Source organism: Talpa europaea, assembly GCF_964194135.1.
Source record: "Talpa europaea genome assembly, chromosome: 6".
Classification (NCBI taxonomy): Eukaryota; Metazoa; Chordata; class Mammalia; order Eulipotyphla; family Talpidae; genus Talpa; species Talpa europaea.
Window position 1 is genome coordinate 82,026,514 of NC_140072.1, and position 26,397 is coordinate 82,052,910.

The following is a 26,397-nucleotide window of genomic DNA, read 5'->3' on the forward strand; positions in this document are numbered from 1 at the left end:
AAGTTACAAAGGGCATGAAATTCAGACTTTGTCCTGAGGACAGTGGAGAATCACCGGTTTTGAAGCAGAGGACTTACATGATTATATTGGGGATTTAGTAACACATTTTGGGCAGGGACAAGAATGAAGATTTAGAAGAGAAGGGATTATAGGGTTACAAGGAATGGAGAAAATTAATAGCAGAATGGAATTAAGCAAATGAGGCCTTCCAGGCTGCGCAATCAAGTGATCACCCGAGATGACTGCAAAGAGAGGCTCCGAGGATAACAATGCCATGTCTGGTTTGGCAGACATGAGGAGGAATGGTAGGGGAAAGCAAGTCTGGGTGAAATCCATGGATTAAGGGACCTGCCAAAGATCCAAGGCATGAGTCCCTTTCGTAGGCTAGAGAACCAAGGTCAAACTCTTCTTTCTGACTCCTTCCCCCTTCCTCACACCTGAGCTCCAGGTCACACCTGAGCCCCACTACTCTCCCCATCTAATTCTCCTTATCCTTTAAGTCTGGCCTCTCATCACCCAACAGGGCTTCTCTCCCTTCTCTGAATTCCAGTATCACTGATGTCAACACCTCAGGTATTGTTGGAGAACAACTCTGCTCCCTCCACTGCTGCTGCGAGGTTGCAATCAGATCAGTCCCACCTGTTGCAGGAGCCTATGGCGCTCTTGCTCTCTTGCCAGGGAAAACACTGAGCTCCCAGAAGACAAAGTTCATACCCCTCATCTGCCCAGAGACCTGACACTTAACAAGGTGCTGAGTAAATATCAGGTCTTAAATGAATACCTACTGGGCTGAACTTCAGACATATCAGAATGTGTTTTCTATTGAGAATTTCATGGTTGTCTTTGTCTCCCTTATCACATGCAAGAGCAAACTCAATTAGTCCCTTACACATTCCTTCTAGAAATATAGGTCTTCAAGTACCTCCTCGTGTTAATTTTATTTTGCCTCTCACATGTGGAAATTTCATCAGCTATTTTTCAAAATAAAATTCATCTTGTCTCCTACCCATATTTGCAGTCTCTGTGGATCTTCTTTGTATAAAAATCTATCCTTTGCAATCTGAGAAGTCTGAGCCCAAAGGCAGATGGGCAGCTCATGTTTCCATGAACCTCCAGGACAAAGGATCCTATGAGGAGGAGGGACATTAGATTCAAATATTTCAGCATTCACAAAGATTACCTGTTCAGTCCAGTTAGAGGCTCACACTGGGCGGGACTTCTCAGAAGAAACACCAGTCCCGTCCTCCTACGTCAGGCAGAGGAGCCCAGATCCAGTGACAGGACAGGATGACAGAACCTGACACTAAGCTGCATGCTGAGAATCAGTGGCCCGGAAGGTTCCCAGAGAGAGAAGGCGAGCAATACCAACAGCACACCCACGGTCAGTTATGTTTCTACCAGTCCATTCTTCACAACAGGGATGGAATGTTGATAAATGAATGTAATTTAGAGTTTGAGAGTCAAAGATTTAAGTGCTACGTACAAGAGAAGGTACAAGAGACACTTTCTGCCCTCAGGACTCTATTAGCTAATTCAGGGAGCATGACAGAGTACAGTATTAAAGCATCAAAAACTATCAAACAGGGTGTGGGGGCAGGGGTCACTGGAGGTCAGAGTCATCCTGGAAGACTTCATAGTGAAAAGGCTGGTGGACTTATAGGTCTGCTTGCCTGCTCCTCACACCAGCAGGAACTGGTAATTTCGGAGACTGAAACAGCATGACGTGACACTTATACCAAATTATTAACAGGGGGCAAAAGAATAAAACACCTAGACAGGCTCACTGGAGGGAGTGCTCTTAAATAAAACTATATTTAGCTGTGTAGTCTAGAATGAATAAAATTACAATTGGTCTAAAGTAGAGAAACACTAAAGGTCGGTAAAAAGTAAAAGTCCATGTTCTGATCCCACAGTTAACTATATGCACATTCAACATGCCCTAAATTGGTGACAAGCTGGCATAACTCCAAAACTTTTTTTGTTTTTTTTTTTAATTTTATATATTTTTACATCATTTTTCATTTTTGCACAATGTATGCACTTTCATCTTGGTTATAGTCCCCATACAATTCCCATCCCCCTTGTTTCGATCCTACTCCCTTCTCCACTCCCCAGCCCCCTGTAGTGTGCCTCTGGTTTATAGTTGCTTGTTGATTTTGATGAAGCTGGAAGGGATCATGCTCAGTGAAATAAGCCATAAAGAAAAAGAAAAATACTGGATGGTCTCACTCACAGCAGGAATTTAGAAAACCTAAACAAGGGACCAGGAAAAAAAGACTAATTACAATAAAGTAAAAATCAAAATCCAAAACTTTTTTTTTAATAGGATTTTAATTTTTTTTTTTAAGATTTATTTATTTATTTATACAAGCACTGGGTACAGTCAGAAGCGCTGGAGGGTAAGAGAATTCACCAGAGCCAGAGCAGGGAGCAGAGCAGGCAGAAGGACCGAAGTACACTGCTGAGGGGAGCAGCGGGCGGCAGGAGAGGTCTGCTCGCCATGTGGGACCCTCCTCCGGTGGCCGGGGAGCAGCCGGGGATCGAACCGGCGCTGCAGAGGCCGCGGGCAGCTTCGCAACCCAGCGCTCCACCGCTGTGCCACTAGGGAGGCCCAAAATCCAAAACTTTTTATCTCTAAATTCTAATAGTCTCTATGTTTGTCTCCTCTAAGATGAACAATGATAAGCAAAAAACACTCAGGCTGGCTATCCTGGGTGACTCAGGGCCACCAATCTTTTTTATTTATTTATTTATGCATACAAGATTTATTTATTTATGCATATTTATTTATTTATGCCAGAGGTGCGGGGGGGGGGGGGGTGAGAGGACTTAACCAGAGAAAGAGTGGAGAACAGAACAGGCAGACTGAAATACACTGCTGAGGGGAGCAGCGGACAAATCAGGAGAGGTCTGCTGCATCATGTGGGCAGCTCCCTGGCTGGGACTGAAGAGGCTGCTATAGCTTCACAGTGCTGTGCTTAACCCCTTGTGCCACCAGGGAGGCCCAAAGCCACTAATCTAATGAGGGGTTTTGGTGTACCAGCAGTCCAACTACATCTCCCTGGACCTCACTCGTCAGTCTCTGGACAATCCCACACGCACTTCCCTTTCCTCAGACATCCACTCTCCATTCTCATGCTCACTCTTGCCTGATGGACTTGCTTCTTACTACAATTATAGGATACCCAACTTATGACAGAAATTTGCTTAGTGTGGGAATAAAAATACCCATCACTGGAAATGGTGTCAGAGTCATAAAACAGAACATGTGAATAACATGATAAACCAACTAGACCTGACAAACATCTATAGAACACCCTACCCAATAACAGCAAAATATACATTCTTTTCAAGAGCACATGGAACATTCTCCAGGATATACCCTATGCTAGACCATAAAATAATCTTCAATAAATTTAAAAGACTAGAAAAAATGTTGCCTGTTCTGCTCCCTGCTCTGTCTCTGGTGGGTCCTCTCACCCTCCTGTGCCTCTGGGCTGTACCCCAGCTCTTGTATAAAAATAAATAAATCTTTTAAATAAATAAAGACTAGAAAAAATGCAAAGTATGTTCTCAAATCATAATGGAATCTGAAATCAGTGACAAGTATACATTTTGGAAACTCACAAATATGAAATATTTAAACAACATACTACTAAATAGCCAACATGCCAAAGAAGAAATCAGAACGGAGATTAGAAAATACTTTGAAAGGAAATAAAATCAAGATAACAACAAACCAAAATTATGGGATGCAACTAACGCAGTACTTAAAGGGAAATTTGTAGCTATAAATGCTATTAAAAAAGGTTCTCAAATCAATAACCTAACTTTCTGCCTTAAGACATGAAGGGAAAAAAAATCTAAGCTAAACATAAAGCAAGCATAAGGGAGGTATTTTAGTTTCCTAGGACTACTGTAACAAAACATCACAAATTGAGTGACTTATAGCATTACAAATTTAGCCTCTTACAATTCTAGAAGCTAGATGTTAAGGTCTTCTTTTTGGAGACTTTAAAGGAAAATCCTTGCATACCTCTCTCCTAGTTCATAGATGCAGAGCATCTACGAAAACCCACAGTTAACATTGTCCATAACAGTGAAAGACTGGAAACTCTCCTCCTAAGATCAAGACTAAGACAAAGATTCCATTTATATGAAATGTTCATGAAAAGTAAATCTCTAGAGATAGTGGTTGGACATGATTAGGCATGGAGGTCACGAAGAGATGGGAAGTGATAGCTAATGATAATTACCTTTTTTTTTTTAAGATTTATTTATTTATTTATACAAGCACTGGGTACAGTCAGAAGCGCGGGAGGGTGAGAGAATTCACCAGAGCCAGAGTGGGGAGCAGGGCCGGCAGAAGGACCGAAGTACACTGCTGAGGGGAGCAGCGGGCGGCAGGAGAGGTCTGCGCCCCATGTGGGACCCTCCTCCAGTGGCCAGGGAGCAGCCGGGGATAGAACCGGCGCCGCGGAGGCTGCGGGCAGCTTCGCAACCCAGCGCTCAACCGCTGCACCACCGGGGAGGCCCTAGTTACCTTTTTCGTTTTTACAGGAAAACCTTTTTTTTTTTAGGGTATCTATTTAATGGAATAAGTGGGTCACGTACTTGTAAACCAAAAGGAAATGTATCAGATGTTTGCAAAAAAGAGAAAGCCTCTGTACCATCAACTTCTGGGCCATTTTCCTCAGTCTCACTTAGAATTCTCCTGATGACCCTGGTGGACCCTTACCACAAGTCCATCAAGACCCAGTACTGGGGCCTCCCCGGTGGCGCAGCGGTTGAGCGCTGGGTTGTGAAGCTGCCCGCAGCCTCTGCGGCGCCAGTTCGATCCCTGGCTGCTCCCCGGCCACCAGAGGAGGGTCCCACATGGCGCGCAGACCTCTCCTGCCGCCCGCTGCTCCCCTCAGCAGTGTACTTCGGTCCTTCTGCCGGCCCTGCTCCCCGCTCTGGCTCTGGTGAATTCTCTCACCCTCCCGCGCTTCTGACTGTACCCAGTGCATGTATAAACAAAAACAAACAAACAAATAAATAAAACATGCCTCTATTAAAAAAAAAAAAAAGACCCAGTACTGGTGCGCACAGCACAGATCGCAAGCCTGGTTTCTTCTTAGACTGGGACTGGGGGTTACTGAAGCTGCAGGGCATGACACCCACAGAGGCAGCACTTGGGGTGTTCTTCCACATCACGCTCACCACACCCCGTGGCACCTAAAGAAGCAGAGGTGTTCTTTCTCCAGCGGGCTGCTCCTTCTGAAAGAGCTCTTTGATCTGGGTTAACCGGCCGTAGAGCCTCTCTCGAAAAGGAAGGATATGGTAGCCAGGGTCCAGAATGTTGGTCACCCTGTGCTCCCTTTCTCACTTCCATAACTTGCATGGGTGGGAAGGAAATCAGGCTGCCCCGTTCTCTGCAAATCTGTAACGTAATCCCACTCACAGCCAGCACCCCCCCCCCACAGCCAACGTAATACAATCATTGGTTTGAAAAGGCACAGTTGTAAAAGATTTGCTGAAATCCGAGTGGAGAGCTCTCCTGAGCACGTTCAAAGTGACGTAAGAAAAGCTGGTGTACACGTAACAGTCAGAGGCCAAGATCACAGAATGGGAACCAATGAGCCCACAGGTCAGTATGTTCGGTACTCTCAGGCAGCCCATAAAAACTACAGGAATGAGGACAGCTATACGAGAAGGTCACACAGAAGACACTGTCAACACGAAAAATCTTCAGGTTTCCCAGCGGAGTGAAAAAGGTCACCGAGAACGTCAGGAAGCCCAGCACTAGGCCCACACATAGCATGCAAGGCAGGAGGATCCCAAATCACCAGCAGGCAGCCACCAGGCAAATCCCACCAATGCTGCCAGCCACTGCCATCAGAATCAGACGTACATCATATTCAATAGGGGTCAGTCAGTCTTGTAATCAGGATAGAAAAGAAGAATCCCATGATGATAAAGCCCATAAAGAATAATTCTGTTTTCCAGAATCTGTGTCCAAAGAAACAGATGAACAGACCAAGCAGGGCAAAAAGAGTGAAAAATACTTCCGTAGATACTCTTCCAAGGGAAGAACAGTTACCCTCTGATGTGACAAAACTGCAGACATACGTGTGTGTAGGAATGTAAGCAGCAGATGTATTGAGAAGTGGGTCCTAGACTATGACATTATAAATGACACCTTGGCCCCGCAGGGAAGAGAAGGAAACACGTCTTGTCATTAGCTGTTAGAGTAGCCACCTTGACAGCACTAGCAGTCACCTCAGGCACTGTGGCCATCTTCTGCAGATGTTGTAGCAAGCCCTTCTGTGTGAGGTCTTTCTCAGGCAGAAAGTATTGGAAGACATCATACCATAGCCTCCACTGAGAGTCTGGGCCCATCCCAATGTCACACAGTGGAGGATCTGCGCCTCTTGCATAGCCTAGGTTTGCTGGGGCAAATTTAATCGTTGTTTCAAAGAAATTATATTCCAGGTAAATGTTGGGATCAATATCTAAATCAAACTCCAAATTGCAGCCTCCGGCAATAGGATCTCTCTCTGATTAGGACAGTGGAATGGCTAAATTTTGGACAGGTTCAGCATCGAGAGTCTCCAAATGCCAAGTGCACATACTCTGCTCTGATCTAAGAATGAAAACCAGTCCTTTGTCAGTGCCTGTGCTGGAGGTGTTGGGAAGGAGAGTCTTAGCAAAAGAAATGGTTGTATTCTGATACTGTGAATGTATTTGGAAAATAAGAAAAGTCACATCTCTGGAAATATGACACAGAAGAGCTTCCTTTGGAAAGGGCCTGCTAAGCTTGAAATAGCTGAATCTTCCCACAGAAAACTCAAGAAGACCTTTGCTGGAGTTCCCGGCTGCACCAGCATCCCCAGCTCCAATGCCAGCACCGCTAGGACAAAGAGCTGGAGCCACCCCGTGGCGGCCGGGATCCCGCAGGCCCCAATGCAGGGCCCAGGAGGGGTGCACGGGACCCTGCCACCTCGCGAACGCTACCCTGGGGCCCCAGCCCTGCACGCCATGGCCCACCAGGTATATGCCCTGCGCCCCTACCAGCCAGTGGCTCTGCATAGTTACTTTTTGAGATGACGAAAAGTCCTATATTTGACTGGTGATGACTGCTCACATCTGTGAATTGTACATTATGTTATGTATATCTCAATAAGTTTTTTATTTTTAAAGTAGTAGAGAGGTCATTAAAATAATAGGAGAGGATATGCTTTTGGCATTCATGGAAACCTAAACAAAAGAGGTTTTAGAAAAGTGGTGAAGCAATGAAACAATGAATAGTCAGCTATAGTCTACCTGGACACTACTCATAAGGGCAAAAATCTACAATCTACCCAATGTTTTTCAAGAAGAATGGAAAAACTAAGGAAGCATATCTGCACAGCAATGAATCTTAGCACTGTAGTGTCTAGTAAGAAAAGCTAGTCCTAGAAGACTAAACACACTATGATAAAGCTCTAGAAACAAGCAAAACCAGGTATTCAAATATGGGTGACCAAACTTTACCAAAAAAAAAGGACTACAACAAACACAAAATTAAGGATGGTAGTTACCTCTATAGTGGATATTTCTATGGGTAGTGCAAGAATATAAGGATGGAACAATTTCACTCATGTGGAAGGAGTTAAGACACAGCACTACAAAGCTATCCGCAACCACTGTAGCACAAGTTCTATCCCCGGCCAGGGAGCTACCCACAAAGTGCAGCAGACCTCTCCTATCTCATCTGCTGTTCCTCTCAGCAGTGTATTTCAGTCAGTATGCCTGTTCTGCTCCCCACTCTATCTCTGGTGAATCCTCTTACCCCCCCCCCCACGCCTCTGGTCTATACCCCAGCTCTTGTATGCATAAATAAGTATATCTTTTAAAAAAAAATAGAGAAACAAAACAGATGAACTGACGAAACTAAATCAAAACAAACCCTAAGAGAATCAAGGCTACTATTATAGAAAGGGAAAGAGAAGGTGGAAATATTGGGGGGAAGAGGGTGCAATGGTCTGTAGTAGAGAATTATGGGTATTTTGGTGATGGAAGAGTTGTGAACCTATATGCCTAAATTGCAGGCAATGTTGTAAAGCAATGTTATCTTAACTATTTCATTAGTTTACAGTAATAATGCAAATAAAAAAGAGATGAGGAAGGAACAATTAGGCAAATGCCACTGATAATATTCTTATTCTGGGTCAGGTGGTAAGTTCACAGGCAGTGTCTATTTTTATTATGCTTCCTAGGTACACGTGTGTACACATATATACAAACCTTCTTTTACATCCAACGAACTGATAAAGTAATGCAAGAAAATTCTTTAAGTAATGGAGAACTAGAAACAAGCAAATGCAGACGATTATTTCTGAAATATTGAGGAGGAAGTGGCGGGGAGAAACCATGCAACAGCAAATGGAGGATAAGGATAATGGGAAAGACTTTTGAAAGGAGGCAAGGTGAAAGGTTCGAACAGCTGGAGGGGAGATGCCTTCAGAGAGAGTGAGAAACTAGAGCAGGGGAGAGGGATGATCAGAAAAGGCTTCAGAATGGGTAAGTGCTAGCGATCAAAGGCAGAAGAAATGACATCCAAAAGAAAGCAGAGTGACCCTGAGATGAGAGATAAAGAAGTAAAAATAGGCTGTAGATCTAAATAAAATTTTTATTTGAAGGTGCACAGAGGTCAGCAGAAAGTTAAGGAAAATCACACCCAATTGTCTTGAGGTAAGAAGTGATGTAACTTGCTGAAAACAAGGGAAGATAGAATTGGGCAGAGGACTCACGACAAGTGGTGAAGACTTGTTAAGAGTGACACCAAATTGACATAGAACTAGTGAAAGCCCCTTGCAGGCACAAGTGAAATCAAAAAAGAAGAAACTGCTAGCAGCACCAACCATGTGGTTGCCTGAATTTCCACAGCAATTTTATCACTAGTGGAGAGAAGAGAAGGCATTTGCAGCAATGACACTGGGGCAGCAGGACACACAGGAATCTGGAGCGGCAGTGAAAGAACACTTCAAGAATACTTGAGAAGTCTGTCAGGATAGGAAGGAGGGGCTGCAGATTCAAAGTTAACAACAATAACAATAATAATAATAATATACTCACGGATGGACAACTTTAAAAGCTGTTAAAGTACATATATAGTGTGAGCATGGCTGAATTTAGAAAAAGAAAAAAATGCAAAAAAGAGAAACTGGAATTAAATAAGCCAAGGATGTGCATATTGATTATCTCTGAGTTGTGAGAATATGTTTTATTTCTAAAATTAATAACTATATGGAGTAACAGCAAACAATGAAGGAAAGTATAGGTCCAAACTTTCGTTATTAAGTTAAATTACATTGTGTGTGTCTGTGTGTGTGCACACATATTTAAGTATTTCCAATGCCCAATACAGAATGATTTTTAGTTTCTGATGGAACTGAGGCTCCAACAAAACTGCTACACTCTGAAACCACATATTTCACAAGTCTTTAAAGTCTTATTTGCTAGGTTACATCACAATAAAAAGTCACTCTCCGCTAGTTTATCTCCTCAACCTTTGATCGGCTCAGATTTTCTCCTTTAACTTACTGTTTTTAAAAAGCCTGAACAACAGAAAAAAATGTACAGACATTCCAAAATTTCACGTGGCTTGCAATCTTTTTTTTAAAGATTTATTTATTTATGCATACAAGAACTGGGGTACAGGCCAGAGGTGCAGGAGGTGTGAGAGGATTTACCAAGACAGAGTAGGGAACAGAACAAGCAGACTGATTGAAATACACTGCTGAGGGGAGCAGCAGGTGAGACAGGAGAGGTCTGTTGTGGCTTGTGGGTAGCTCCCTGGCTGCGGATTGAACTCGTGCTGCAGAGGTTGCGGACAGCTTCATAGTGCTGTGCTTCACCCCTTGTGCCACCAGGGAGGCCCATGGCTCCCAATCTTATAAAAATAACACTGCACACACTTGAACATGGATGCTTCCTCAATATCTGTGCTGTATTATCTGTGAACAGTACTCCTGTCACTGGGCCATTTATCCCTACAATGTGTCAGATAAAGAAGCATTTAAAACCCAGTTCTCTCACCCCCACAGCTTTCCATCCAACCACTCATTTACCAACAATGCTCTGTGTTGTTGCTATTAGCACTGTAGGCCTCTGACACTCCAGACACTTGGGATTCTAGAAAGCCAAAGTAGGCTCTACCTACCCCTGTCTACTACTGAGAAGACAGCCTCCCATGGGAAGTAGACACCGCTCCTCTAGCCCTATGGCCGTCAGCTCCAAGAACACAGTGGCTGACCTCTACTCATCTTTGACACAGCACCAGGCAAATGGCAGGTGCTCCACATTGTTTGTGGACTGAATGAAGGCTGAATGACCCAGACTGTGGATCACCTCCCTTTCAGGGTCACTATTACCTACAGAGAGGCATCAAAGGAGAACACAAGGCAGGGGATAATACAGAAATTCATTCATTTGTGAACAACTGGGGTATGTGCAGCCCCCATCCAAAAGCAGTCTCCTGTTAATTTAGAATCAAGTACAAAGGTGGGGCAAGCACTGAGGGAGTCCTTAAGGTGTAGTGACCAGAAGCTATTGCCTGGGTCCATTGTTCCTGCTAATCAAAGCATATTATCTCTATTCTCTATTTTCTTCCCTCTGCTCTAGCCACTGTTAGCTCTCTTACCACTTTTCAAACATTAAAGTACTCTCAACTTCAGATGTTGATACTTTCAGGTTCCTCACCCTTTAAGACTTCTCCCAAATTTGATCATTCAAATATCTACTCAAATGCCATCTCCTTAGAGAAGCATCCCCTGAGCATCTCTTTAATATGGTGTCTCCCCCCTTCCACCGGGTCATTACCAATGCTCCTACCCTGACTTATTTATTTCAGAGCATTTATCAGAACCTGAAATATACTGTTTATTCTCTCCCCCTCCCTATCTCCTACTAGGACATAAGTTTCTTAAGGGTGGGGCCTTGGTCTTTGCTGGATGTCCTGTGCCTAGAATGCCTGGCACATAAGATACTAAAAAAATGTATTTGTGGAATACATGGTGCTCACAAGAAAATCATAACTATATCAAAGGGTTCTGTGAGAATTAAATGAGAGAGCGCACACAGTGGAATATAAAGTGCTTAACACAGCACCTAGCACACAGTAAACTCAATAGTATTAGTTAATACCTTATCATGAAGGGAGAAACCCACATGGCGTGGCAGACCTCTCCTGCCTCTCCTGCTGCTCCCCTCAGCAGCATCTTCGGTCCGTCTACCTGTGCTGCTCGCCACTCTCTCTGGTGAATTCTCTCACCCTCCTGCGCCTCTGACCTGAACCCCAGTTCTAGTATAAATAAATCTTTAAAAAAAAAAATACCTTATCATGAAACGCAGGAGAGGGTGTGGTCAACATGAACAGAGGCAGTTACAGACAGTTTCAAAGAGAAGGCAGGTCTTGATCTGGAAGGGAGGGCATGGTTGGGGTGGGAAGTCACTCTTCTGCCATGTACTTGCTCCACACTCCTACTAAATGCAGTCATCCAGCTAAAATTCTTCCACTGACCATCCTCTCTTTGCCCATTCACTAATGCATTTCTATACCACCAGAGTCTAGACAAATTTCACCACAAAAGGGCACTCAATAATGTTAAACTTTCAAAAATCTATTAAAGGCACAGCCTGCTCCAGCAATCCTGGCTGGCCTAGGTGTTCAGCCTAAGAAAAATACTCAAATGTCAGCAGTCAGTATTAAAAATCATATACAATGACATCATTCACTACAGCATGACTTGGGGTGAGGGTGCAAACAAATTAAAAACAACAGGAATGTTCACCCACAGAAACAATGAAATATGCTAATGTCAAACAATCCCCAAACTATATATTTAAATTGAAAAAGAAAAAGCTGGAGAATACATATGTGATATTAATTTGTGTAAAACCAACAAAAATTTTAAAGCCACACATATATAAAAACCTAAAACTTTCTCTGGAGATACATACATCTTGTAAACCATAGTATTTTCAGCTCTCAACACAGCACCTCAAAGTTGTCAGTTTCCAGTCAATATTTACGAGAAGCATAAAGACTTATGCGAAGGCAAAAGGATTAAAAAATAAACCTGCTTTCATGCTAATTTCCTGTAAACTTCCTGCATTTTGAAGACACAGGCATTAATATTACTTGTATAATTAAGATGAATGCAAAACAGTCCTTTAGAAAAAAAGTCGCAGGACCCTGATAGAACACAAAGGGTGAGTATGCTCTCGGGTCACTAATTTAATCATCTTGAGCGGTCAGTACTCTCACACAGCAACTCAAACCCGCACGTTACCTCTCCAGCATCAGACTCCTTAAGAGCATAAAGATTAACAGAAAAGTGCGGGGTTTAAATTGTTGCTGAGAACCAGTAAATGGCAAGCCCTTTCTAAAGGGCGCTCTCCTTAAAACCAGGGCTCCCCCTGGGGGCGGGGCTCTTGCGCTCGGCCCTCCGCGTCGCACCTCCAGGCGCCAAGGACAGCAGGTGAGCGTGGAAAACCCTCCAGGTCGGTGCAAGCCCTGGGCGCCGGGAGGCAGCGTGAGGTGGGGAGAAAACTTACTTTCCGACTGGCCCCTTCTCTGGCTGTGATCTGTCTCTCTCGCTCAGGCATCCTCCCCCGGAGGAACCACCTTCTTCTACGGCGCGACCCGAAGCCCAACGACCACCTAGGCAGCGGAGAAGCACGGGGTGAAAACCCGGGGAGACGAAGAGGGAGCGCCTGGCCCTCTTTCCCGCTCGCCTCTACCCCGCGGATGGGGTCTGCGAGGCGACCCCCGCTTTCCCGACGCGGGGACCTCGCCCTCGCCGCAGGGCTCATTCAAAGTTGCGCGCCACCACGCCCCGGCCCTTGGGGCGCGCGGCGCTGAGGGCGAGACGCGAGTGGGCCCCGGACCCTCACCCACGTCGGGAGGTGGGCCTCGGGGGGCTTCTGGGGGCCTCGGGGGCCTCCGCCGAGCCGCGAACCTTGGAGAGCGCCCGTCCTCCCCCCGCGGTCTCGGCTACCTCGGGCCGGTGCGCCCGGACGGGGTCCTCAGCCCGCGGCGCGCGGCGGGAGGAAGCCGCTCGGAGAGGCTCCCGCGCAGCGCCCAGGCTCGCCCCCCGCCGGCGTCGGGTCCGCTCTGCCCAACTGCTTCTGGCACTCCGCGCCGGTCTCGGGGGCGCTGTGCGTCCCAAGCGCCTCGGCCCGGGGGTGAGGGAACTCCGCGGCGGAAGACCGACCCCCGACTCGCCAGGGCCTCCCATTGGTCTTCAACCTGCGGCGGGCTCTGGGCTGAGGGAGGAAGGGCACGGATGGGGGCTTGGGTGGGGGAGGGGCTGTGGGCGGGGCGCCAGCTGTCCGTCACAGGCCACGCCCTCTCTATCCCACTACGACCCGCCCACAGGGGCGGGACTTTTGTATGCCACGCTAAAAAAAAAAAATTGTACGCTTCTCGGGAAATGTTATTGGCTAGCAGGCCGTGGGAAGCCTCTATCATAAGCCAATTGGAACGCTTACTTGGTTCCTTGAGGGCGGGGGGAGGCCGCACGCTTTCTCTGTAGCCAATAGAGAAGAGGAACCTCAAAGCGCTTCCTGAGTTCGGGGGTCGGCGGAAGATGGCGGCCGCCGGAGGGGGCTGGTGTTTGTGCGAATTGTTGAGGTGAGGCCTCAGGCATGTGGGCTCGCAAGCGTTTTGTCTTTCGCTGGGGTATTTGTCTGACCGGTGCAACACAGGTATCCGGAAAAGGGCTTTCCTTCACACAATTCTAGCTCTTTCTCAGGGCCAGTGAGTGCTTTTCCTCTTCGTTTTGGGGTCTTCTAGGTAGAGCAGACTTGCGTTAGAGACTGTTTACCGAGTTTATTGCGCCTGCCTCACCACTGGCTGAGGGGTCGACTTTACAGGCTTCAGCTTTTCTTTCTCTCCTTGGACCTCCAATTAATCTACCGTAAATTACTCATATTCAGTTCTCATTTCCACTCATTTTCATTTTATCATTGAGCCACCAGTTATTTTCCACCCTATCATGCTTTCTTTTTGATTAAAAAAAAAAAACAAAAACCCGATCTCCCGTCTCCTGTCCTTAGTTTACCATTATTGTTAACATATGTCACTTAAAACATATGTCACTTAAATGAAGTTTATGTTGAATCCTCTGCTTCTTGATCATCCATTGATATTTTTCTGATTGTAAGAAGTTATAAAACGATATAGTTATGTGAAACACGTCTATGTAAAAAATTTTTGCATTAAACCAACAGCTGTTTTTTGGATGCCTTCTTTGTGCCAAATATTAGGCTAGGCTTTGGAATAAGGTGGTGAACAAATGTGAGTCCTTACCTTTGCAGGCTTCAGTCGACCTGATGGTAGTTAGAAAAGCGTTTATCGGTCATCGTGGGAGTGAATTTTCTAACATATGAAGTAAAACATTAGTGAATTTTTGGCAACTCACTCAGAGGCACATAAAGGAAGGTAGTGATTTTAGGGTCATGTAAACAGATCAGATGCAGAATTTGGAATAGAACTGGAGAAATCTAAATTCCATTCCTCTTTCCCCAGAAATTATTCAAATTGAGGTGAAGTGACAGAATAAAAATGATTTACTATCTCAGTACATTTTTAGCAAATGGAATATTGATCATTCAGGATTTTTTAGGGTCATATATATTGTCATTTTGAGGATGAGATTTTGTTCCTAATCATGTGTTGCTTAGGTTGATAATTAAATTTGTTTTTAATCCTTAACGCATTGAGTTAAGAGAAAGGTGGCCTTAACAGTGATTTTTACTGTTGATCAAAAAGAAAAAGTATACTGAATTGCTAGCATGCTGTGGAGATTGGATTTAAAGAGTACTTGCATTTTTGACATTGGACATTATATAGCACTCAAATTTTCAAATTCAAATTTTAATAATCAAGTTTTTCATTAGTAAATGCCCAGACTACTACATTTTTTCCTCCTTGCTACTCATATGTAAAGGGAGTATGTAAAAGTATATTTTAATTTGTAGTCTTGTTTTTATTTGATGGACTGTATCAATTTACCTTTCCCCTCTTGTTTCAGGTTTTTTTATTCCTTACTCTTCCCTGGGCTAATTGTATGTGCAACTTTATGTGTGTGTTTGGTCATTATCCTTTGGAGAATCAAACTACTGCTTCAGAGAAAGAAAAAATCAGCATCAGTTAGCAAAAATGGTAAAGAGCAAATGGTGATTGCATTTTTTCATCCGTACTGCAATGCTGGTGGAGGAGGAGAAAGAGTTTTATGGTGTGCTTTAAGAGCCCTGCAGAAAAAGTAGGTATGCATCTTTCTTAACTAATGTGCTTTATTGTTAACCATTTTTTAAGTCATGACTCAGATTTCTTCTTTCTCTAGGGCCTAATTCATAGCCTGCAATTCTTTAACTATTCTTCAAAAAGAAAATACTTCTCTCATATGCCTAAGAGATCCTGTTGATTTTTAGTTAATATGATAAAGAAATGAAAAGGAAAGTATCTGCCCTTTTATGACATAATTTAGTGGGAATAACTAATCACCTTGATGGCATGAAGAAGAGATTGAGTAGTAAAACTGAGACATACCAACTTCTGTGGCGTACTTTTCAGTTCGTGGTAGCACAAGGGAAATAATATCTATAAAAGCATCTATTTAATTCTAATTTTGAAATTACCAGTTTAGTCGTGTTAAATAAGTTACCATGTTACACATCATTTAATGATTTAGATTTCCTTCTCCCCACCCTGTCTCAAAAATATTTATGATTCCCTATTAGAAAACATGGTAAAATGCAGGTTCTGTTATAATGTTTTATCAAATAAGGAAAACTTCTGTCGTTCCATGGTTACCCTACTTCCTGGCACACAACCATTCAGTTCCATAAACTTTACATATGATTCCCTTACGTCTACAGTTCTATATTCTTTTCCAGTCTGATTTCTGACCAGCACCCCTGCTTTTCCTTCACCATGTTCTGTAACTACCGAAATCCAAAGAGTTTTCTTAAATCCCTGTTTAATTTTTCCTCCTTGAAGGCCTCCTGATTCCAATTCGTACTGTTCTTCCCATAACTGTTTGTTAGCTTTGTCTCCCTAATTAGGTTACTTAACCATTGAGAGATGTAGCTAATTTTCATGATACTGTACTCCTAACTCACCTACAAGGAAAAATTTCAGATCACTAGTATGACATGGAAAGTACTATTTCATCTTGCTCTTACCATCTTTTGTTTTTCATCCTTTCCCCCTTCACATATATTTTATTCCATTATATACTGAAGTGGAAATAGCATGCTTTCCAAATTCCTTGCCTTTCATATAGTGTTCTGTTTTTCCTGAAGTAATCCTTTTCTCCTCAGTTAATTCCTACAAGGTTTTCTGGACTCAACCTATGCTCTATAGTATATTTTCATTCAAACTAGCAGTATTTACTGGGAACCTATTAAGTATCAAGCACTGACCTGGGGAGTTGAGATTAAATAGTGAACAAGATAAATCAGTCCTGCTGGGGGAGCCTTAGATTTTAGCCAAAAAAACAAAATAAGAAGCAAAGAAGAGAAAATCAGATGGTGAGAAGTGCTATATAAGAAATTAAAATCAGATAATTTAAGATGACTGGATACTTCAGATTGAGTAATTAGGAAAAATCTCTGAGAAAATAACACTTAACTGAAACCTGAATAACAAAAATAGCTTTTACTTGATGCCAAGCCTTGTTTGAAGTGTTTTACATGCGTTAGCTTAATCTTACTAATAGCCTTATGAGGTTGTTACAGTTATTTTCATTTGATAGACAAGGAAATTGAGCTACTAAAGCCCACGTTCTCAAATACATGCTGTCCTGACTGCTTTATGAAATGACAGTGAAGATGAGAAAAGAGAATTCAGAACAGAAAGAACAATAACTGCACATACCCTAAGACTGGAAGGATGGCTTGTTCAAAGAAAGGAATGCAAGTTTGCCTGAACCCTCCGGGGCAAGTGAGAGTGGAAGGGGAGAGGAGGTAACAGAGGAAGACAGAGCCCAGATTTACGCAGAACTTAAGTAAGCAGGGGCCTTGGAAAACCAAATAAGCATTTGAAGCTGAGCAGCGGTGTTCTGTTAAAATATTGTTGCATGACAAACCACTTCAAAATTTAATGACTAAAAATTTTAATTTGTTGTTTTTATTTATTTTTTTTTATTTTTAAGTTAGTGGGGATTGATGTGTCCAATTTGATATCTTTCGTACTCCAGCCATTCCAGTTAAATGGTAGCTGGGGCTGGAATCATCTGAAGCTTTCTTCACTTGTATATCTAGTTCCTAGGCTGGGATGACTAGGACAGCTGAGGACTAGTCAGGTATCTTTGTCACCAACAGTCTGTGTGACTAGCTTGGACTTGCACACAACATGGCAGTCTTTGGACAGTCAGACTTCATATTTGACAGCAGTCTGTCCCAAGAGTGAAGTAGAAGGTGCTCATCTCTTAGAGCATAATGTCACTCTTGCCATGTTCTATTAGGGAAAGCAGTCACAGAGCCCACTGTTATTCCAGTGGTGGGGACATGTATCTCATCTCTCAATGGGAAAAGTCAAATTTGTGGCCATCCTTAGCTACTAGCAATGATAATCCTTTTTACATTTTTTTTGAGGTATAACTGACACATTCCATTTTATTTGTTTCAGGTGTGTAACGTAATAAATTGTATGAGTTCTTTATATAATTTGGATATTAATCCATTATCAGACAACTGATTTGCAAATATTTTCTCCTGTTCTGTACTCCCTTTTCATTTGTTGATGGTTTGTTTTGTAACTCAAAGAATAATTATGAACATAATCACAGGGAGTCCAAAACATTAAGTCCTAAGAGCATACTTACACAAATTTCTATTATTATGATACCATATCTCATTGTGATGCAGGCACAAGGTCTAGTTTTTAAATCTTTTTGCATTTCTCAAGATAAAAAGACTGAATAATGCTTTCGCACTAGTCATCCTTTCTAAAGATAACAGTAGTGAGTTTTAACTCTTCTTCAAGAGTATTTTATTAATATTTCATTACCATTTTATATTGAGAAAGTTGTCAAAAATAATTTTATTTCTTAAAAAATGGAAACATCTTGTTCATAAATCAACAATTTTTGTTAATGAGAAAATTGCAAAGTACTAGAATCTCACTTAAAGGCTAACATTTTAGTCATTGGGCAGTGGAAAACTCAGGAAAGTGTAGGACCAGTAGTCCAAATGCAGTAATAAAAGGGTAAAAAATATTTATTAACATAAGCTTCTTTATGATTGTGAGAAAATAATTGTCTGCCACTTTTTGCTTGATTTGATCCTAAACTAATGAAATTCTAACTATTATGTTCTACTTTAGGTATCCTGAAGCACTTTATGTTGTTTATACTGGTGATACTAATGTCAGTGGCCCACAGATACTGGAAGGTGCTTTCAGAAGATTTAACATCAGATTGATTCACCCAGTGAAGTTTGTTTTCTTAAGAAAACGCTACCTTGTAGAAGATGCACTGTATCCACACTTCACACTGCTGGGCCAAAGTCTGGGATCTATTTTTCTTGGCTGGGAAGCTCTGATGCAGTGTGTTCCTGATGTTTATATCGATTCAATGGGCTACGCTTTCACACTTCCTCTGTTTAAGTATTTAGGGGGTTGCCGTGTGGGAAGCTATGTTCATTATCCCACTATCAGCACCGACATGCTCTCTGTCGTGAAGAACCAAAATGTTGGATTTAATAATGCAGCCTTCATTACTAAGAATCCTATTCTCAGCAAACTGAAGCTCATCTATTACCATCTGTTTGCTTTTATATATGGACTTGTTGGTTCTTGCAGTGATGTAGTCATGGTCAATTCTTCTTGGACACTAAACCATATTCTTTCACTGTGGAAGGTTGGAAATTGCACTAATGTTGTTTATCCACCCTGTGATGTACAGACATTTCTGGACATTCCCTTACGTGAGAAAAAGATGACCCCAGGACATTTACTGGTTTCTGTTGGCCAATTTAGGCCTGAGAAGAATCATCCTTTGCAGATCAAAGCCTTTGCTAAATTGCTGAAAAACCCAGTGGCTGAATCATTTCCTTCACTTAAACTTGTCCTCATTGGAGGTTGTCGTAACCAAGATGATGAACTTAGGGTGAACCAACTTAGAAGGCTTTCTGAGGACCTAGGAGTTCAAGAATATGTGGAATTTAAAGTAAACATTCCATTCGATGAATTAAAGAATTACTTATCTGAAGCGACAGTTGGCCTGCATACTATGTGGAATGAGCATTTTGGGATTGGTGAGTTCATCCATGAGACAACTTATTTGATGACATGAGATACACATTTTAAGTTGTTTTGATAAAATTCTAATACTCTGGAAATTTTCATTCATTCCTAGTTCTCTTTCCCTGGTTCACCAAGTGTGCTTTCCTCATTTGAGACCTTGTAAAACAAAAATACATAGTCAGTAGTAATAGCTAATAGCTATTGGTTTTTCATTGTGTTGGGGTCACTTTTGATGTCTTTTTACGTATTATCAGATTGTTCCTCTTTCAAACTCTGCATGATAGGAATGATTATTTTCATTTTATCAGTAAAGAAACCCAGGCACAGGGAGGTTTAGAACCCACGTTCAGTCACAGTAAAGGGGAGACCTGGATTCTTATCCTGCAGACCCCTGCTCTGAGCTGCCACACATTCTCTCCCCACCAAACCCCATCTCCATGCATGTAAAGAGTCCTGGGCCCAGCCTCAGCCCATGGAAGCACCAATTCAGAATCTCTGTGTGGGGCCCAGGGAAGTATATTTTGGTAGAACTCCTCAGGTTATTCTTCTGTGTACCAAAAATTGAACCACTCTCTCCAGGTGGGCTCCTCACAGTTCGTTCTTGTGGTTCTTGATTCTGTTCTCATTGTCTGTGTGGCCTCCCCTCTTTCTAAATCCTATCGTAAGGCTTCAACTTAAGTCTCCTCACCATTCAATTTAGCCTTTCTTGTTTGTTGTAGCACAGTTGCTCTCAGTAACCTGTTGTGCACACGTTTTTATATAAAATCAAGTACTGTTTTGTGTCAGATTTGATCTAACGTATTTCTCAAGTACCCCCCTTGTGCTTCACACTGGTAGGTGTTAGGGGAGAACAGAAAAGCATGAAAGTACAGTTTCTACACCGAGGCTGCAGTGTCTCTTATGTTCTATCTCAAATGAGTAGCACAGTAGAAAGTGCAGACATACTCCAAGAACTGTTGACCCAAACCTGCACAGCATCTGACTTCTTGTGCTTCCTTCCACGGGTGCTTACTGGGTGTGTGCTGGAAGTATGGCTTAAATAGGAACTGTCCTTCTGTCAGAGGCTGCAGGTGTGTACTGTACAGTGTGCTAAGTGCTGTACTAGGGAAGGTGCCTAAGAGAAACACCTCATACAGATTTGAGGAGTCAGGGAGCAATTGCCCAAGGAAATAATGTGACCAGTAAGCTGGAGACTCAACGATAATTAAAAGTTAGCCAGGCAAATAGGGGAGAGTATCCAGCAGAGGGATGGGCAGCGTGAAAGCTTGACAAAAGGAGCATTAACAGGGCCATTCAGGGACCTGAGAGTTCAGCGTGACTGGAGCCTGAAGGAGGAACAGCGATACAAAGGCAAGAGGATTTGGCGCCAGATCACATGGGTATGTTTAGCCAGTGGAAAAAGATAGAAGGATTTTAATATTGGATTTAAAAGCTTCTTTCCTAAAGTTCACTCTGGCCACACTGTGGGGAGTAGCTTGGTGAGGAGCAGCTGGCAATGTTGGGCCGCTGCAGCCACCTAGCTGAGAGGTGCTCACACTCTGAACTCAGTGAACACACTTGAGGGAGATCCTGAAGTAGACTGAACAGAACGCAGCCATTAACTGCAAGTATTAAAAGAGGGAAAAAAGGAGTAACAGACAACTGCCTTGGGCCTTACTTTGGACCTTGGTGTGGATAAGGATGGCCTTCGCTGGAGACTGAATGCAAGAGGAAAGACGGTTAATGAGCCAAATTTGAAGCGTGTCGGGTTTGAATTGTCTGTGGGGCATGGAAGTGTGTGTTCCAGTGTGAGCTGAAGAAAAGGAAAGGGACTCAGCCTGGAGATCCAGTTTGAGGATTTGTCATCCAGGAAGGTACTGCAGCCACTGTGGATATGGAGCAGATGGCCTAGGCAAGATGTGGAGAGGGAGAAGAGGCCCTGGTACAAAATGCAGAAAACCGTAACACTTCAACAGTGGGCACAAGATGAGGCGCAGGCAGAGGAGAAGAGAAGAAATGGAGGAAGAAAATGCAGCAGAGTGTGATATCCTGGAAACCAAGGGTGAGGGCCACAGGTCCCCAGGCTGCCCAGATGCTGGGGCAGATAAGGAAGTTGTTGGTGACCAGGGCAGGAGCAGTTTTCCATGGACGCGTGGGAGCAAGAGTTCGGTTGTGGGAAGCTGAGCACTGAGTGTGGCTGAGCAGGTGGAATGAGTTAGTGCAAACCACAGTTTCCGGAAGTTTGAAAGGGAGATAAAAGAAGAGAGAGTAGCTAAGGGGGATACCTGCAAATATTTGTGTGTGTGTGCTTTGTTTTTAAATAGCTTAAGTGCTGATAAGAAGGGGCCAGTGGGAAGGGAAGAGTGGGAAATGCTAACGGGAGAAGATAAAATTGATTCGGTTGAAGTCTGAGTAATAGGGAGTTAATATTTAGCCTTAAACAGACTATTACAGTATAATCCATATTTTTCAAATTATGTTTCAATTACAGCATTAGTAGAAAAGCAAAGTCCAAGAAACGTTCTGGTGATTTAACTTCTCTCCTGTGCAACTTAGAATGATACCAGCTCTCTAACATCCTTTGGGGAACTGAGAAAACAGCCAATTAAATCATTTTGGAAGGGCTTCATTCTCTAGGATCGTGGCTGAGAAAGACTGACTAGAGTAATCGATGCCCTCGGCTACATCACTGGGCAGAAACATAACTTTGATTTCATTCAGCACTGCCATGGGCACATAGTCATAGCTAATTTGCCATAAGCACCAGCAGTAGCTATTATAGTCTGCTGCATGAAGGTCAGTTTTTTCCATTTTTCTTCTAGTGCTGTAATTTAAACTTTTCGATTTTTGGTTTTCATCTCTCTTTTTTCACCTTTCGATATCCATTAATTTATCCACCATCTTGCTGACATTCTCTCGTCTTCAACTTTATCATCTGCAGTCTGTGTGTCTTATAGGCTATTCTTCTGTGTATATGCTTTTTAGTTAGGAACAAAGCAGCAGTACTGTGAAGCTTTGAAAGCTAAGAAACATCAGATTTATTTAGTACTGTGGAATTATTTTTTTTTTAAAGATTTATTTATTTATTTGTACAAGCACTTGGTACAATCAGAAGTGTGGGAGGGTGAGAGGATTCACCTGAGCCAGAGCGGAGAGCAGAGCAGGCAGACTGACGAAGTACACTGCTGAGGGGAGCAGCGGGTGGCAGGAGAGGTCTGTGTGCCGTGTGGGACCCTCGACAGGCGGCCGGGGAACGAACCGGCGCTGCGGAGGCTGTGGGCAGCTTCGCAACCCAGTGCTCAACCGCTGCACCACCGGGGAGGCCCAGTACTGTGGAATTAAATGAGTAAATGTATAGAACCTTTTAAAATTTTAAAGGGTTTTTATCTTTGTTTTTATGAATACAATCCAAACCTTAAAAGACTACATGATCTTTTCTTTGTTTTTTTCTCAGGAGTTGTTGAATGTATGGCAGCTGGCACAGTTATCCTTGCACACAATTCAGGGGGCCCAAAGCTTGACATTGTGGTACCTCACGAAGGAGATGTAACTGGCTTTCTGGCTGAAAGTGAAGAAGGCTATGCTGAGACGATGGCTCATATTCTTTCCATGTCTTCGGAAAAGAGACTCCAAATCAGGAATAACGCTCGTGCATCTGTGAGCAGGTTCTCTGACCAGGAGTTTGAAGTAGCATTCTTGGCATCAGTGGAGAAGTTATTTAAATAATGCCATATGTGTATAAATTAAAGATATTTTATATAAAATGGTTAAACACCTTCATATGTTAATATTTTTTCTAAACTCATTCCCTGTTGTAATAAAATCAGCCTAATCAATGTTCTCAGCTGTATGTGTTATAGGCAAGGTATTAATTACAATGAGAATGGCAGAATTACCTAGATGGACAAGGTAATTAATCATATACTGTAAATGTAAAAATTTTAGGTTAGTATTTTAGGCTTCAAATTTGGAAAATGAGCTAAAAAAAATTCGCAATCTTAATTTTGGTATGATACATTTTCCTCAAATCCTATTTGTCAAATCATCTCACTTTAGAAACCAGGAGATGGAAAGAAAATGTATAACTGATTAGTACCTCAGAATTGTTACATTTTTATTACAAAATTTTGAGTATATTTAAGTTCAAAACAATACTGTAGGTGACCTTTTGGAATATACCCAATGATTTTCTTAAGAGGAAATTGAAAACAGGCTTAATCATGTTCTCGAATCACACAATTAAAAGGCAGACAGACTGTGATTGCTTACGGGTATGTGTAGGTGTGTAGCGGCCAAGGTACTGCCAGTAACCCTTCCCGTAACTAGGTATTTGTAAAAATAAGTTTCTGTGTAGGCTGTATGTACATTTGCATACACCTCAAATTAGCCCTTGCCATATCATTGTGGAGGATGGAATTCAGCTTTAAGTCATTCAGCAAGTGAGAATATCGCAATAAATTGTTTTTCTGATAGTGATATGTAATTATACAGATCCATCAGTGTGGTCTGTGTTAACAGCATCATGCGTTATAAGATGGTAAAGTGGTATTTTGAAAAGAGCACGGGATTAACAATCAGAATACATGGGCCTGACCTCGGCTTTATTATTTACGAACTGACCTTTTGACATACTGTTTCTTAATCTCTCCAAGTATCAGATTGTTCATCTATAATCTGAATGAGGTAATACCTGGCCTCACCACCTTTCAGAGCTGTGTTACTTAGTATGTGAAAGAACCTTGAAAATTCTAAAGCTAACGGTAATATCGTGTATTCTTCAATCCTATTTTTATCAATGCGGTTCTTTATGTAGCTCTTGGTACTATGCCAATAGCTAGGAATCAATGTGATTTTAACAGGACTTATATCTTGAGTAACTAGTAATCATTGGAAAAATGAATACCTCCATGTGTGAATATGGCTGTAGAGACTTAGAATTTTTGGCGTTTTCTGCATACCTAATCAGGTCCTTCTCTTCAGTGAACTGACCTCCCTGACAGTCTGATACATCTTCGTATTAGGGGCATGTGAAAGAGGTATGTTTTTCCTTTTTCAATCTTTTCTCACCCATTCATCAACTCAGCCAGCTTCATTATCTACTCCCAGTTACACTGTTGACTCTTCTGCAGGCCAGCTTCTGTGGTCTGATCAAAACGCAGCAAGACAGTGCCAGGATGTTGTGACGCACCAAGATAGCTTTAAGATTATTAGAAAAGAAAGACTGGTGGAGGGTCTCCCCTGGTGGCGCAGCGGTCAAGCGCTGGGCTGCTGCCCGCAGCCTTTGCAGCGCCGGTTCGGTTCCCTCCTGGCCGCCAGCGAGGGTCCCACCAAAAAAAAAAAAAAAGAAGGAAAGTAAAAAAGAAAGACTGGTGGAAATGAGCTGGAAGGGACCCTAACAATTCTTTTGTCTGGTTTTCTCTCAGTTTCAACTTTACAGAGAAGCTGTATAATGATAAAACCAGGAATATAATCTGGGTATTCTGACTCCCAGCTGAGTGCTTTCACTGGTTTTTGAGGTAAGATTATACCTTTGCCCACTCAGCCCACCCATCTACCTTAGAAAATCATGGGACTCAAGATAAGTTGAAATGGACATAGCAAAAGTGGAGAATGTGTAAAGGAAGAAAGGATTCTGGAATTCCATACATTTTTCATGCTTGTTCCTTGGAAAATGATTTTTATCATAAACATGAGAAAATATAATTTATATATATATATATGTAAGTTTCCACTGTTCCCACTGTAGCATTACATGTTTGTTTCTGGATGGCTGATACCATGAATAGTGTCAAAACAGTATGTCAGCTACTGTCTGGAGAAGTGGGTGACCATTCCTACAAAATAATGCCTTTTGTGGTCCAAGCATTCTGTGTTGTGAACCCACAACAGTGGCAATCCACATTCTTATTTCTGGTTGTGAGTAATAAAGTACACATTAAAATATTCTTTGTATAGTAATGTATCTGTATCTGAGTATGTTAGATTTAATAGATGTAAAAGCTATTTGTATTCAAATGTGATTTAAAGATTAAAGAAGTTATTTTCATTATCTTGGATACTTTTTCTAATATGGTGCCTTTGATATCCCTTCTCTCCCAATTTTGAATTAGTTATTATCTTTACTAATATCTCCAAGCTCTAAATGCCAGGAATTTTTTTTTAATGAAAGAAGAAAGTTTTAAAGCAAAATAAAACTCTCATGCCTCTAGTACCCGACAATATAGGTTGTCAGCTTTAATACTTTTTTAATTAGTTCAGAACGAACACTGCAGAGCTTCATACACTTTAATAATTTTCAGAGTATTTCACAATGTCATAGACAAAATTATGAAATAGGGGTTAGTTTGCTCTTAGTACTTTCAGAATATTTGTGTTTAATTATTTAAATAGACCCTAGGACTACTATATGAAGAAAGAAATGATTTTTTAGTGGGTACAACAAAAAAATTAACTTCTGTGACATAAACACAAGTTACTAGACTCACATTATGCCCCTGTGATTACCCTACCTCTCCCACTGTTACTCTAATTCTTTTTCCTTTTCCGTTCTAAATCTCACTCCACCCTTGGCTTTAGAGAAGCATCAGTTCCAGTTCTCAAGTGCTGTGCGTGCTCCCTTGGGCCACGTGTATATATTTCCTGAGAAGGGAAGTCAAGGGTTGACGTATCTATTGGTACCATTTAAAGGGTGATCAAGTTGATAGCTGTGAGGAATAGTTAATAAGATGCATGAGTTTTTAATAAAATTTATTCTGAAAATACAGATATGACCAATCGTTTAAACTTTACAGGTAGAGCCAAGCCTAAAACTATAATCATCACAACTGTGTCTCAGGAATGTGATTTTAAGTTTGTGTAAAATGGGTAGGTGATTCAGAAGCGGAAGCAAGTTGAAAAATTGTGCAATGTGTTTACTTACCATATACTTTCTAATTTACAACAAAAGATTCAAAATCTTAGAATGAATAAGACTTTGTAGCTATTACCTAAAGGAGACTTTACCAATTATTTTGGATTGGAGCAAACCTAATATGCTTATCCTTAAACAATGATCTTAAATATGCATTCCTTTCCCACCCGCACAGCCCCGCCCCAGCATATAACTGGCTTGGTCTTGGAGCTTTAATATTTTCAGGAAC

At 42.2% G+C, this 26,397-nt stretch overlaps 2 protein-coding genes and 1 pseudogene across 4 annotated transcripts in view; 1 reads left to right on the forward strand and 2 right to left on the reverse strand.

The window, feature by feature from the left end:
* Window positions 1-12,633, reverse strand: part of ATP7B (ATPase copper transporting beta) — a gene marked incomplete at both ends in the record, with an annotated part of 73,312 nt that extends 60,679 nt beyond the window's left edge. For both annotated transcript variants that reach the window (XM_084235802.1, XM_084235800.1), the window contains one exon: window positions 12,583-12,633. In XM_084235802.1, the coding sequence (XP_084091928.1) occupies window positions 12,583-12,633 (51 nt within the window). The remainder of the gene's footprint in view (window positions 1-12,582) is intronic.
* LOC311172501 (transmembrane 7 superfamily member 3-like) lies at window positions 4,881-7,071 on the reverse strand (annotated as a pseudogene). The gene has a single exon. The product of its transcript is annotated as a transmembrane 7 superfamily member 3-like (transcript).
* A 959-nt stretch (window positions 12,634-13,592) lies between the features above and the next one.
* On the forward strand, window positions 13,593-22,984 carry ALG11 (ALG11 alpha-1,2-mannosyltransferase; the record flags this gene model as incomplete). Its single annotated transcript, XM_084235066.1, has 4 exons — window positions 13,593-13,660; window positions 15,063-15,293; window positions 18,359-19,290; window positions 22,713-22,984. The coding sequence occupies exons 1-4, from the start codon at window positions 13,617-13,619 to the stop codon at window positions 22,982-22,984; spliced, it is 1,479 nt and encodes a 492-aa protein (XP_084091192.1). The 5' UTR covers window positions 13,593-13,616.
* Window positions 22,985-26,397: the final 3,413 nt, after the last annotated feature.